This window comes from Mixophyes fleayi, chromosome 3 (assembly GCF_038048845.1).
Source record: "Mixophyes fleayi isolate aMixFle1 chromosome 3, aMixFle1.hap1, whole genome shotgun sequence".
In the NCBI taxonomy this organism is placed as follows: Eukaryota; Metazoa; Chordata; class Amphibia; order Anura; family Limnodynastidae; genus Mixophyes; species Mixophyes fleayi.
The window spans coordinates 270,242,401-270,256,796 of record NC_134404.1 but is presented as its reverse complement, the minus strand read 5'-3'; the positions used below and the strand labels follow the sequence as shown (position 1 = coordinate 270,256,796).

The following is a 14,396-nucleotide window of genomic DNA, read 5'->3' as shown; positions in this document are numbered from 1 at the left end:
TTGTTATTGATGTTTTAATATCGACACACATTGCTGGTGACTGTATTTTGGAATGTCAAATTCGCAGGTTAATACATATGGCGACTTTGCGCATAATATCACCAGTGATCGAGTGATCTGCAGCAATTTGAAATCGCTGAAAAAAACACAACTTGATACATTTGCCCCAGGACTGTTTTTATTATTATTTATTATTTTTGGCCATGAGTGTGTCATATTTATTGCATATTTATTGCATTGCTTGGACTACACATAGAATTGCACTTCTCCACTGAAGTTCAACAGGAGGCAAAACATGGATCCAAAAATAAGTATAGGAGGAGACCCAGAGACCACTTGCTCATAGCTGGTGCATATTTCAAATTCTCTTGCAGAGTTGCTATACTGCTTTATATAACGATTCCCCAACTTTCTAGTAAAAAGTAGAACAGATGGAAAAAGTGTAAAATGTTTATACACAAGCTTCTTTTAGATGTAGATATAAAGGTTAATGTGTAAACTCTCTCTGTGATGAACACACAAATAAGCATAATAAACTGATGTTAATCTGTAAATAAAAAATCTACCATCCATCATACACAAATAAGACACATGTCATCTGTGATCATTAACTCTTTCTTCTCATCTTCACAAGAGACTGTAAACAGCATTTTGAGTACCAGTTGCAGTGTTTTAGTTTGATATTTTGCATTTCGTCAATTACATTTATTCATCCCGCTTATAAAATAAATGCAATAAGTTCATTTATCCATTACAACATTTCCATTATTCAATAATATAATTCACTTCTGATTGGTAACATTCTCAATTTAATTACATAGGATGGAAAAATCATTATTGCTAATATAATTCTACCCTCAGGACTTTAACATTTCAAACACGGGGCAGACTGCGTGAGCTTTACAGAACAAACACAGGAAAAAGAGTAAAAAGAGTGCTTAAGCACCATTGAAGAGAGGAAGTGCATAGGGTACACAACTTAAAACTGTAATACTGTTTAATTAGATAATTACTCACATAAGTTGCCACATTGTCACTGATTTCACATGACCTGACTATGTTATGACGCACTGAAGTACAAAAGGACATGTTGCCAATGTACTGCACAGTACAAAGAAAACTATTATAATAATATATTATGTGTAAAATGATATCAATCTGAAAAAGTGATCTAAGGGATCTATTTAACAAAGGGAGAAAGTCCTTCTCCCTATTTAACAAAGCCCCAAGTCAGCGGTAGCTATTGCCAGGCGTCAACCGTAAAAAGACTTTGCTGTCGGCCACCGGCAAAGCTTCACCATGGGGGAGCTATTTTCCATGGACAGCGGCGGTACCATCAATGTTCTCCTATCGCTTTTGCCATGTCAGGATTCTGTACAGAGCTATGTAATATGTTGTTCTATGTAAATAAATAACCATGGCATCAGTCAACATGCTAAATGTATATTAATAATAACATATTTAAAAAAAAAAAAAAATGTAGCTTATTGCACTTAGGAACTATATATACCAAAGCATTATTTTTATTAAGTATTAAACTTTTAGAAAATTAAACAAAGGAGATTACAATTACTATCCTTAGATACTTCTTAAAAAAGCAAAACAAAAAGGTGCCTTTTACAATACATTATTTCTGTCTTGTCGCCTCTTAACAACAACCAACAGATTAACCAACTATTCACAGATATCCCTAGCATAGACCACATCCCCACCAACACCACAACAAAAGTTTCTATAAGGCTTTGAAATGTAATTCATTATAAGAAAAAGGAACACATGATCTGACGTCACTATTAATCACATTAAAGTTGATGGGTTGACCTTAGTATCTGTCGTATGGTAAAATGATATAACTGTATATATTAGAAAGTACCTTAGCCAAATGTGAATTGATCCATTTTGTGAAGGTTCTCTTTTGAACTGCCTCTTGTTCATCTGCAGAAGAAAGAGAATATAACATTAGACTACCAGAGGTTGTATTGTCAATGAAGACCTATAAATCTCTCTCTCTCTCTCTCTCTGTATATATACATATATATATATATATATATATATATATATATATATATATATATATATATATATATATATACACATACAGATACATATATACATACATACATATATATACATACATATATATACATATATATATATATATACATACATATATATACATATATATACGTACATATATATACATATATATACGTACATATATATATATACATATATATATATATATATATATATATATATATATATATATATGTATGGAGTAAGTAACAACAGTAATTCCATTACTTTGAAAAGGCAACACTTTCCTGCTTTTAGAATCAGTGCTGCATGTGCGGTATATGTAACACATGATATCCATTCACTATAAGAGACTTTAGAAGGCTCCCATCAAGTTTCAATCTTGTGCTGAAATATTTCTGTAGTGTTAGTTTAGTATATATGGTAGTATACTTGTCAAGTGAAGTGTCATAGCTCAGCATGTATTGTATTTGCTACCAGGGTGTCCATTTTATTTTCACCAGAGATCTGTGGGGTATATAATGTATTTTCCACCAGAGATGCAGGATCTTCATTGTATTGCCAACAGGGATTTGGGGGTCTGTATTGTACAAGGTCACTAGTATGTACTGTTTTTTTGTTTGCTTTTTTAATGGAAACATTTGGTACATTGTAGTACGAAACAAGACAAAATAGTACATATAAAAAGAAGAAACGGGGTTACAAAGTCCAAGTTTTCAGAACATTATAATATAGACTGTGGTTAAATGTGAACATATATAATGAATAAAGTATATGTTTTGGGGATAGGTGGAGTGGGAGGCTACAGGTGGGTAAGCAAATTGTGTTAAACATCCTTTAAGGTATGTAGTATTATAAGCATTAGGTATGGAGAGTAAGATATTACAATAAAGAAAAGGTAGATAGGGAGTAGGGAGAAGAGGGGGAGGGGGGCTTCCCACCTTTATTGAAAACTCCAGGGCGCCCATACTCGGGAAAATAACCCCACCACGTCTTGTAGATAGTAAGTAATTTTTTCCATGCTTGCGGAACGAATGGGAGGATTGCACTGTTTACATTATGCTGCAAATATTCATCTAGCTGCAGCTGGTATATGGTATATAAGTTTTATTGATGATCTAGAGAATTTTTTTTGATTGGGGAAATTGAATAAACGAAAGATCTAAGAATCTTAAAGGATTGGAGCTTCTTGTATAGCGCCAATCATATTATGCAATGCTGTACAGAGGATAAAAAATCATTCACATGAGTTGCCCCCCCTCACCGGAGTTTACAGTCTTAATTCTCTACCATGCACACATACACACACGGCTCCATTTTGCCAGGAGACAATTAACCTACTAGCATGTTTATGGCCTTTGGGAGGAATAGGGGGAACCGAACACAGGGAGAACATACAAACTCCTCACACGTTAAGGAAACTATCCACTTTGTCTCACATAATATAGGTGTTTGGACAAGTCCACCATATGTGATAGAGGGTTCCCCTATGTCTATAGTTCCTACAGTATGATGGATTGGAGCAACTTAACATTTTGTTAAGTTTAACCTGTGTAAAATACCACCTATAGTATAAAGTCGTTTGTATGCTGTCTCTTTTATTCAGGTTGAAGGGCCAGAGTTGAGTTTTATCAGTAAAGGTAAGGTATTAAAAAATACAGAGAGATCACTCTAGCTTTCTGAATTTATTAGAGTCTTCCCCCTGGACGAGATCATACATCCTTTGAAGCTTGAACTGAGAACAACATAACATTTTTAAACGATACCTCCATGCAATTTGTCCCAGAGCTTTCAGAGATCCAAAAACTCCAAAAGACCTACCCCACGACATTGAGGGCTTTTTGGAGAAATTGTGGTCAAGCTGGCTCTTTCATTTATACATGGTGTAGCTGTCCCAAAATTGTGACTTTTTGGCAAGAAATCCATGGTGCAATATGGAACATCACTTCCAGATTGTCCTTCATATACCCTTCTACACCATTCCCAGACACTCCTAAATGTACAGCTGCATTAGTAGGCCATATTCTTAAATTGTGTGGTTGCCGCTAATTGGAAACAATCTGAAGTACCTGCCATACCAGCAGTGATCAACAAGGCCTGGCAGATATACTGTTGTGAATATATAACAAGCATATTAGACGATTACCCTATTAAAATCCATTCTGAATGAACTGACTACTATGAGGCTCAGCTTTTTATCCCACACAGAGATCTACTAGATGAGTGAGATACCAGAGTCGATCTAGGTTCCCCAGCACCACACTCTATAACCACTTACTAACATGTCCCTTTATACCCTCCCATACAAACGATTCATTACATTTTTAAGAGTGCTATTATGTTTTATATTCAATAACAGTTTTAACTGTACTACTGGACTTTTTCTACTGTCTTGTACCATGAGCTATGTTACTGATTCACTAAGATACCCATTGTCTAACTTTTGCCTTTTCTTATTCTATACCCCCTCTTCACCTTTAAATTGTTATATTTAAAAAAATCTGAATACAAAATATTTTCAAAATATATATAATATAAATACATGGACTTGGATGACCAAACGATGAAGCCATAGCTGGCCATGAGAAATTTAAAGGCCTAGTTTAAAAAATGACCATATATTTGGTGTAAATGGCACTATACAATTTTTATATCTAACATAAAATTCAGGCAAATCTGGCATATATGGACTACCAGTAACAGATACTATATTCCCTAATATTTCAAAATCCACAACCATGTGCACTCCCTGATGAACCAGCCAGGCTGACTCAATATTCCCCACAAGAGGACAACATCGCCCACAGAAAAGGTGCCAGGTATGTTAAAAAGGACTATGAAACGTTTTCAAACACTGATATTAATATAGTACACCCCTGACCATGTCTAAATGTTTGATTCTGTCAAACTACATGGCTCTATTCATGGGCCCTGTAACATACTCAGACAATAAAGGACCCATTTGTGGTATCACCATAAAAACAGGACAAGTATCTTTATACTATCTGTGTGCTATTTCTCAGTGTCATCCATTGTGTGTGAAAAATACACCACTGAAATGATGTATTAGTTAAAGAATAAAACTTTATTTTTTTTCCAACAATTTCAAACAAAACACGACAAAAACCCTGCAAATTCAAAATGCGTTATTTACATATGATTAATGTATTAATGACACTGCATTATTTATCCTTTGCAGTCACAATACATACTGCATAGTCTAGTTTCTGGATGCAATAACCACACCTAAGCAATGCGTAAAGCATACATATATGGTATTTATATAAACAGGGCCGGTACTACCATCAGACGAATCTAGGAGGTCGCCCAGGGCGTCATTTGTTAGAACGCCCCTAAAACAATGAATGAATGAATGAATGACATAATGTTACTTGTCCAGTGTTCTTAACACCCTGGTGGCAGACTCACATGGAAGAAGTGCTACTGACTTGGAGCAGAAGCAACCAGCAGCTTCTCACCTGTGAAGCTGTCTGCTGCCGCTCCTCCATGTCAATGATGTGACAGTGGCGCTGGGCTATGATGTCACTGTCCAGCGCCACACTCCCAGACTGAAGGGAGCAGGAGATGTCCCCACATTCCTTCAGATATGCTAAAGTAAACAAAAAGGTGGTGGGTGGGGGCACTGCATTCTGAGCTGGATAAGGGGGGGGCATATAGTAGTTGAATGTGTCATGGTATATTTTTGCAGTTGGAATAGTTATTTGATAAGGGGAAATATACAAAACGTTCCCCTTTTGCCAATATTCCCTATATGATACAAGTAAGCCAAAATTATATTTCTTACAACTAGGTATTTAAGAAAAGCTCCATTTATACTACAAAAAAACAGTAATAAATTAACATGAGTTTACTAATTAATAAAAAAAAGTTCTCAAAACCTTAAAAATTGAAATGAGCACATGAATTGGCAATCTATATATATATATATATATATATATCTGTATCCATATACACAGATCAGCCACAACATTAAAACAACGGACAAGTGAACTGAATAACATTAATTATCTTGTCACAATGGCACCTGTCAAGGGGTGGGATATATTAGGCAGCAAGTGAACAGTCAGTTCTTGAACCTGATGTGATAAAAGAAGGAAAAAATGGCAAATGTAAGGATCTGAGCGACTTTTGACAAAAGTTAAATTGTGATGGCTAGACAAGTGGGTCAGAGCATCTCAAAACGACAGGACTTGTGGGGTGTTCCCGATATGCAGTGGTCAGTACCTACCAAAAGTGGTCCAAGGAAGGACAACTGGTGAACTGGCGCCAGGGTCATGGGCGTCCAAGGCTCATTAATACACGTGGGGAGGAAAAGCTAGCCCTTCTGGTCCAATCCCACAGAAGAGCTACTGTAGCACAAATTACTGAAAAATTAATGCTGGCTACGAGAGAAAGATGTCAGATGTCAGAATACACAGTGCATCGCAGCTTGCTGCGTATGGCGTTATGTAGTCACAGACTGGTCAGAGTGCCCATGTTAACCCCTGTCAACCACCGAAAGCGCCTCCAATGGGCATGTGAGCCTGGTCTGATGAATAACGTTTTCTTTTACATCATGTGGATGACCAGGTGTGTGTGTGTCGTTTACCTGGGGATGGAATGGTACTAGAATGCACTTAGGTAAGAGGGAAAGCCGGCGGAGGTAGTGTGATGCTCTGGGCGATGATCTGCTGGGAAACTTTGGGTCCTGACATTTATGTGGATGTTACTTTGACACGTACCTCCTTCCTAAACCTTGTTGCAGACCAAGTACACCCCTTCATGGCAACAGTATTCCCTGATGGCAGCGGCCTCTTTCAGCAAGTTAATGCAAAAACTGTTCAGGAATGGTTTGAGGAACATGACAAAGAGTTCAAGGTCTTGACTTGGCTTACAAATAACCAAAATCTCAATATAATATATATATATATATATATATATATATATATATATATATATATATATATATATATATACACACACACACACATATATACACATATAGTGCGGCTATACATATAGACGCACTATATGGACAAAAGTCTTTGGCCACACCTGTTAATTATTGAATTGAGGTGTTTTAATCATACCCTTTGCCAGAGGTGTATAAAATGAAGCACCAGGCCATGCAATCTCCATTTGCAAACATTTGTGATACAAAATGGGTCCTTCTGAAGAGCTCAGTGACTTCAAGCATGGTACTGTGATAGGATGCCACCTTTGCAATAAGACGGTTTGTGAAATTTATCCCTACTGGAAATTCCACGGTCAACTGTAAGTGATATTATTAGAAAGTGGAAGCATTTAGGAGCAACAGCAACTCAACCACGAAGGGGAAGGCCACATAAAATCACAGAGCAGGGTCAACAACTGCTAAGGCGCCTGGTACGTAAAAGTCGCCAACACTCGGCTGATTCCATAGTTGAAGAGTTCCCAACTTTACACTGGCATTAATGTAAGCACAAAAACTGTGCGGCAGGAGCAGCTCCATGCAAGCCTCACATCACCAAGACCAATGCCAAGTGTTGGATGGAGTGGTGTAAAGTGCACCAACACTGGACTGTGGAGCAGAGGAAACGTGCTCTCTGGAGTGTCGAATCACTCTTCACTGTTTGGCAGTCAGATAGGCGAGTCTGGGTTTGGCAGATGCCGGATATTTCTAAATACTGTTGGCAAACGTCACACCGGCATTGAGGATCAACTTCTTACCGAAAAACAAAGCTGTTTTAGGATCTACAGAACCACCATCTTTATACAGCTGTGGGACCCACATAGCTCAACTGTCATTGCTATTTCAACATCTGTTCAGCTACTCACTGAGCTCAATGGTGTTTCAGCCTCACCTTACCTCATGCCCTTCCCCATGCACCCAAATACACAGGTACACAACGAAACCTAAATACTCTTAACCCAATCCACTTTTCATTTTCACTAAAACAACTCTATTCTCCAATGACTTCATTGTCCTGTCCTAATCAGGCTTCATCTTTCTATAACAAAACACTAACTTCAGCCTTAGACAATGCAGCTCCAGCTACTACATATAGTCTCAGATGATTCAAACCCCAGCTACCTGCAAATGTGCTCCCGCACTGCAGAGCACCACTCGAGGAAATCTCATTCCCATACCGAATTCCTCCACTATAAATTCATCCTTTCATCTTACAGCACTACCCTTTCAATTGCCAAACAAACATTTTTCAAATCTCTAATATCCACCCAATCTTCTAACCCACATTGCCTCTTTGCCACCTTCAACTCACCTCTCTGGCCACCTGCACCTCCTCCTCCTTCCTTCCTCACTGTCCATGATTTTGCCACTTATTCAAAGACAAAATTGACACCATTCAATGAGATATTTCCTCATGCCAAATTCCACTCACTCCCCTTTTACCTACACTCCCCAATCCACCCTTAATTCATTCTCTCCAGTAGTCTCTGCACTCATTTTATCATCTCACCTTACAACCTGTCCACTCAAACCTATTCCCTCAAAATTTCTCCACTCCCTCTCCTAAACTGCATGCCCACCTCTAAATCACCTATTCAACCTGTCTATCTCCACTGGCACATTTCTATCCTCCTTCAAATATGCGCTCATCTCACCTATTCTACAGAAACCATCTCTCGATCCAGTCTCTCTATCCAACTACCGCCCTATTTCTCTCCTCACCTTTGCCTCCAAACTACTTGAGCTATTAGTGCCTCACTTATGTTCTCTCCTCTTACTCCATTCTTAACTCTCTGCAATCAGGCTTCTGCCCACAACATTCTACTGAAACTACTCTTACAAAATTGAACAATGATTTACTTGCTGCAAAATCTAATTTTTCTCCATACTCATTCTCCTGGACCTCTCTGCTGCTTTTGACACTGTTGATCACCCTCTTTCTCCTACACCCCCTTCACTCTATTGGCCTTTGTGACACAGTTCTTTTGTGGGTCACTTCTTACCTATCGAACCGTTCCTTTAGTGTTTCTACCTCTGGCACATCCTCCCCTCCACTCCCACTAATCTGTTGGGGTCCCACAAGGCTCTGTTACTAGTTCTTTACTTTATTTACTATTATTTACATTATATATCTCATCTCTTGGGGCACTAATTCACTCATTTGGCCTCCAATACCACATCTATGCTGATGACACTCAAATCGATATTTTTTCACCTCACCGCTCTCCTTCTGTACCATCTTGTGTAACCAACTGTCTTTCTGCTATCTCCACATGAATGTCTCAACGCTACCTAAAGCTCAACATGTCCAAAACAGAGCTTATTATCTTTTCTCCTGCCAAAGATACCACCTGCCCTCAAATCTCCCTCACTGTCAATAACAACACAATTTCCTCAGTCTCCCAAGACCGCTGCCTTAGTGTCACAATTGACTCCACCCTCTACTTTATTCTTCACATCCACACTCTCTCCCAGTCCTGTTGACTCCACCTTAAAAACTTTGCCAGAATATGCCCTTTTCTTACTCAACATGCTACCAAAACTCTTATCTATTCTATCATCATCTCCTGTCTTGACTATTGCAACCTCCTGTTATCTGGCATTCCTGACATCCATATATCCACACTTCAATCCATTCTAAATGTTGCTGCAAGACTGATCTTCCTCTCTCACTGCACCACATCTGCTGCAAAACTTTGCAAATCCCTACACTAGCTCCCTGTTTCCTCCAGAAGCAAATACAAATTACTCACACTTACCTACAAAGCCCTCAACAACACTGCTCATACATACATCTCAAATCTCATATCAAAATACTCTCCCTCCTGCCCTCTTAGAGCTACCTCTGACATTCGCCTTGTCTCATCTCTGGTAACCACCTCTTACTCCCACCTGCAAGACTTCTCCTGTTCTGCTTTCCACTTATGTAATTTCCTACCACGCTCAGTCAGACTTTCCCACATCCTTCAAATCTATAGGTGCGCATTTGAAAACCCATCTCTTTTCTTAGAGGTGACATTATCCTCGATAATTACTATTCACTAATTCACTATTGCATTCTCACAACTGCCAAAATCTTCACTTTAAGTCACAAGGTCCTTCATACCCTTTGTTTTCATGTCTGCATTTATTTTGTGTACCTTGTATGTCCCTGTTTTATGTATATACTGTTTTCCCTACTGTACGGCGCTGCGGAACACTGTGGCGAGTTACAAATCTACAATTATAATGATAATAATAATAATAATAATAATAATAATAATAATGATGCAGAGAGAAAGCTACCTGCCTGGCTGCATTATGCCAACTGTGAAGTTTGGTGGAGGAGGGATAATGGTATGGGGCTATTTTTAATCGTTTGGGCAAGCTGCCTTATCTCCAGTGAAGGGCAATCTTCAGCATACCAAGTCATTTTGGACAATGCTTTGCTTCCAACTTTATGGCAACAGTATGGGGAAGGCACTTTTTATTCCAATATGACTGTGGACCAGTGCACAAAGCAAGGACTACAAAGGACTACAAAGACATGGTTTGGTGAGTTCGATGTGGAAGAACTTGACTGGCCCACACAGAGCCCTGAACTCAACCCCATTGAATACCTTTGGGATGAACTGGAATGGAGATTGCGAGCCAGGCCTTCTCATCCAACATCAGTGCCTGACCTCATAAATGCTCTACAGAATGAATGGGCACAAAGTTCCACAGAAACACTCCAACATCCTGTGGAAAGCCTTCCAAGAAGAGTGGAGGCCATTATCGCTGCAAAAGGGGGACCAACTCCATATCAAAGTATATGTATCTGAACACAATGTTACTACAGCCTCTGTTGGTGTAATGGACAAGTGTCCGAATACTTTTGTCCATATAGTGTGCATATACATAAATATATATATATATATATATATATATATATATATATATATATATATACATACATACACATACACTGCTGTGATCTCATTAATAATTACAATAGAAATGTCCCCATCCTGTCCTCACAACAGGAAAGAGCAGCAGATAGATAACATTGATGGAAATATGGATGCGGTAACACAGCTCTCTGTTCAGCTTCCTTTCTACAAAGACTTTCTTTGCAGCAGCGAGTATTTTCCCAATTAAATATTAATGAGCCTCTAAGCAGAGAAATTGCTTTATAAATAATTGATAGTTATTTAAATAAATATATATATATATATATATATATATATATATATACACACACACATCATGAAAAACTCTATCACACAAAGACAAAGAGATTAAAAAACATATTTAAAAGGTTTGACACATAATACTTCCTGCTTCTCAACACGCTGTGCAACAAAGTGTTAAAGGTTAATTACAGAACAGAGAAAGCCCTATTGAACGGATGTCAACTGCACACTCTGCATTCAGATAATGGTACTTTCATTTTAAACACACTATCAGTTTCTTTATTTTTGGTTGTCACCATTTATTGATTCATACGTGTGTGTTTGTGTGTTTTAAATATTTTCTTTTTAGAATCGCATATTGTTAAACATTATCACACAAACATATATTATCATAGATACACATTATTTCATTAGCGTATACACAGCATAAGCAGGTTTGGTAAGGTGATAATCATGTGCTGCTTAGAGAGAGAACACTGCCACCCAAACCTTCCTCTTTAAATGACTTGCTAGTTTGATTAATGTCATGAGTTATGTGTAAATACAGATAGACGGTGCAATATTGTAAAAACCATGTTGAGCTGCAGGAGGCAAACTTCAAATGAGCAGAGAGATATAAAGTTGGGAGGGAAGTGAATGCTAGCTCAACTCTAAGGAGTCTATTTATTAAATAGCCAAAAGACCTATCTCCGGAGAAAGCTGGTGTCTCAGGGTGGCAATAACAGAGGAAAATCAATTTATAAAATGCTTTATTGTTTGAATACCTCATGCAATGTTTTTCTGTGCTCAAATTTGGGAACAGAAAACATCTCTCGCACCTCTACGAGGTCTCTAGCAAGCATCAGAAATGCCTTTAATAAGTCTTAAGCTAAGATTACCAAACTCTGATACATAGTACTGAGGACAAAAGTTATACATTTCAATACTTTGTTGGCTATAAACCATTTCAAGCCATTACATCAATATCCCAGAATCTATTTCATTATCATAAGCTAGTAAGTGAATAAATAAATAAAATAATGAATATTACATAAAAAAAAATATTTATATACAAAATATACTAAACAGTGAAAATTACCCTCAGCAATGGCAAGACTGTCATACTCAGCAGTGCACAACACGATATACCCAGCATCCTCTAGCACCTGAGGCTGCTAGTCACTTGATTGCCAAGGAGGCCAGGAGGAAAAAGGAGCAGACTGAAATTGGAGCAATGGATGAGCAGCAGTAAAACTGGCCTTGAAAACATACATAGGTTACTAGTACTATTCAAGTATAGGACTTGCTGTGCAAGGGAGCTGCAAAATGGGGACATCTTGTAACATTATTTATCTAAATATGCTGTTATTTGTAGAGGTGTTCACTAACCCCCCCGTGTTTTGGTTTTGGTTTTTGGATCTGAATTAACTTTGTGTTTTGGTTTTTGTTTTGGCAAAACCACCCTCGTGTGTTTTGGTTTTGGATCTGTATTGGTTTTCTTAAATCCCTATTTTTTTCTAAAATCACATAATATTGCTCTTTTTGTATCCCTACATTATTATTAACCTCAATAACATTAATTTCCAGTCATTTCCAGTAAATTTTTGTCAAGTGACAAGAACACTGCTACCCCTCCTGTTTCTGTGTGAGCAATGGCATTGAGCAATGTCACTGGAGAGTGGAGAGTGACAAGAACACTGCTACCCCTGTTTCTGTGTGAGCAATGGCGCTGGATCTCCTGGGGAGGGAGGTACTTATAGAATCCAAAACTTGCGAGATCCGACAACGCAATGATGATGTTTTGCCTCTATTAAGATCCGAGGATGCGCGAAAGTACCGAGCTGGCTCGCGTGTCTACTCGGATCCCCTAAGTTCCGGTGGGCTTGGTTTTCTGAAAACCGAGCCCGAGCATCTCTAGCTATTTGCATATCTTCTAAGGGCTGGCAACAAAAACAAATACATTTGTTATAAAATGTACAATACCAAACAAACTGTGTAAACAAATGCAAACACAAATATCTTTATTTCACAATGATATCCCAAGAGTAAATACTGATTTTCTTACTGGCCCCAGTATACAAACCTATTAATATAGAAGTGTTTTTTTGTTTCTTCCCTAAACTGTATATTTTCTAATCCCATCCACCCACCAAATACATGATAAATCAAATATAAAAGTAAATGCGTTTTGTCACGTTTTGAGCTGCATTACAGTTACTTAAGAAACACATTATTTATAGAAGTTCATCATACCTCTGTGTATTTTGCATTCACTAGTTATACACATTACTACCCCTGAGCAATAACCATAATTCAAAGACAACTAGATTTAAATGTATCATAACAATGACTACAGTCTAGTGCTGATAACACAATTTTATAATCATACACCAACCTATAAACTAAATGTGAAAAAAAAAATCACAGATTTTCTTGTTTTGTTAAACTAAATCTGCATTACATATAATCAATACTGCAGCAATATAAAGAAAAATTGAGATTATATGGAACAGTTTAGATTAAATCCCATTTCCACAAAATATTGCAATTACACATCTAATTTAAATGTCACATACCTCGCAAATATTAATAGCAAGTTATTTTAAACACATGGAAATACCACATAGAAGACATGGCCTATAACATATACTGTTATACAGGTTACTCCACAGAAAACTACTCCAAAACACTGGGCACAAATACTGTAGGAAATAATAACAATCCATAGGAGGATCATGCTGACTTACCCCGTAGATACTGATAAAATCCAGTAACCAAATTAATTGAGGTAACCTTCCGGGTACCAACTTCTTTATACAAAGCCATATTTGTTCTCTTCTGACCTAGTAATCTGTAAGCAGTTTTGTTTAACTTGTTAGCTAAAAGCCATTAACCCAGCAGAGCATGTTGGATACAGTATATCCAGCTTTCCATACAGTTCCAAGACATCAAAACAATCCATCCCGGAGCATGCTGTTACACATAGCCAGCTGTTTTGCAAGAGTGATCTCTGCTGTATCCCCTGCCATCATTCTGTCTTCCTGATGTGCAATTCCATCTTCCCAAAGGACAGCCAATCAGTTCAGTGGAACCTGTGATGTCAGCAACCTAGTTAATCTATCCTGTGCTCAGGACAGCCCAAGGAAAACAAGCTGATATGCTGAAGCAAGCAGTTTTATCCACACAGAAGATGATGTTTGTAGCGTATGAAAAGGACATGTCACAGATCGAAGTAAATATTGACTCTTTGCTGTGCCAATCAAATAGACAGCATC

The 14,396-nt window shown here is 37.8% G+C and overlaps 1 protein-coding gene across 1 annotated transcript in view; it reads right to left on the bottom strand.

Moving 5' to 3' along the window:
• Positions 1 to 14,143, bottom strand: part of SYNE1 (spectrin repeat containing nuclear envelope protein 1) — a 334,503-nt gene extending 320,360 nt beyond the window's left edge. The window contains exons 1-2 of the mRNA XM_075203581.1: positions 13,869 to 14,143; positions 1,874 to 1,935 (exon numbers count right to left, since the gene is read on the bottom strand). Coding sequence (XP_075059682.1) covers positions 1,874 to 1,935; positions 13,869 to 13,947 — 141 coding nt within the window. The 5' untranslated portion in view covers positions 13,948 to 14,143. The remainder of the gene's footprint in view (positions 1 to 1,873; positions 1,936 to 13,868) is intronic.
• Between the last annotated feature and the right edge of the window lie 253 nt (positions 14,144 to 14,396).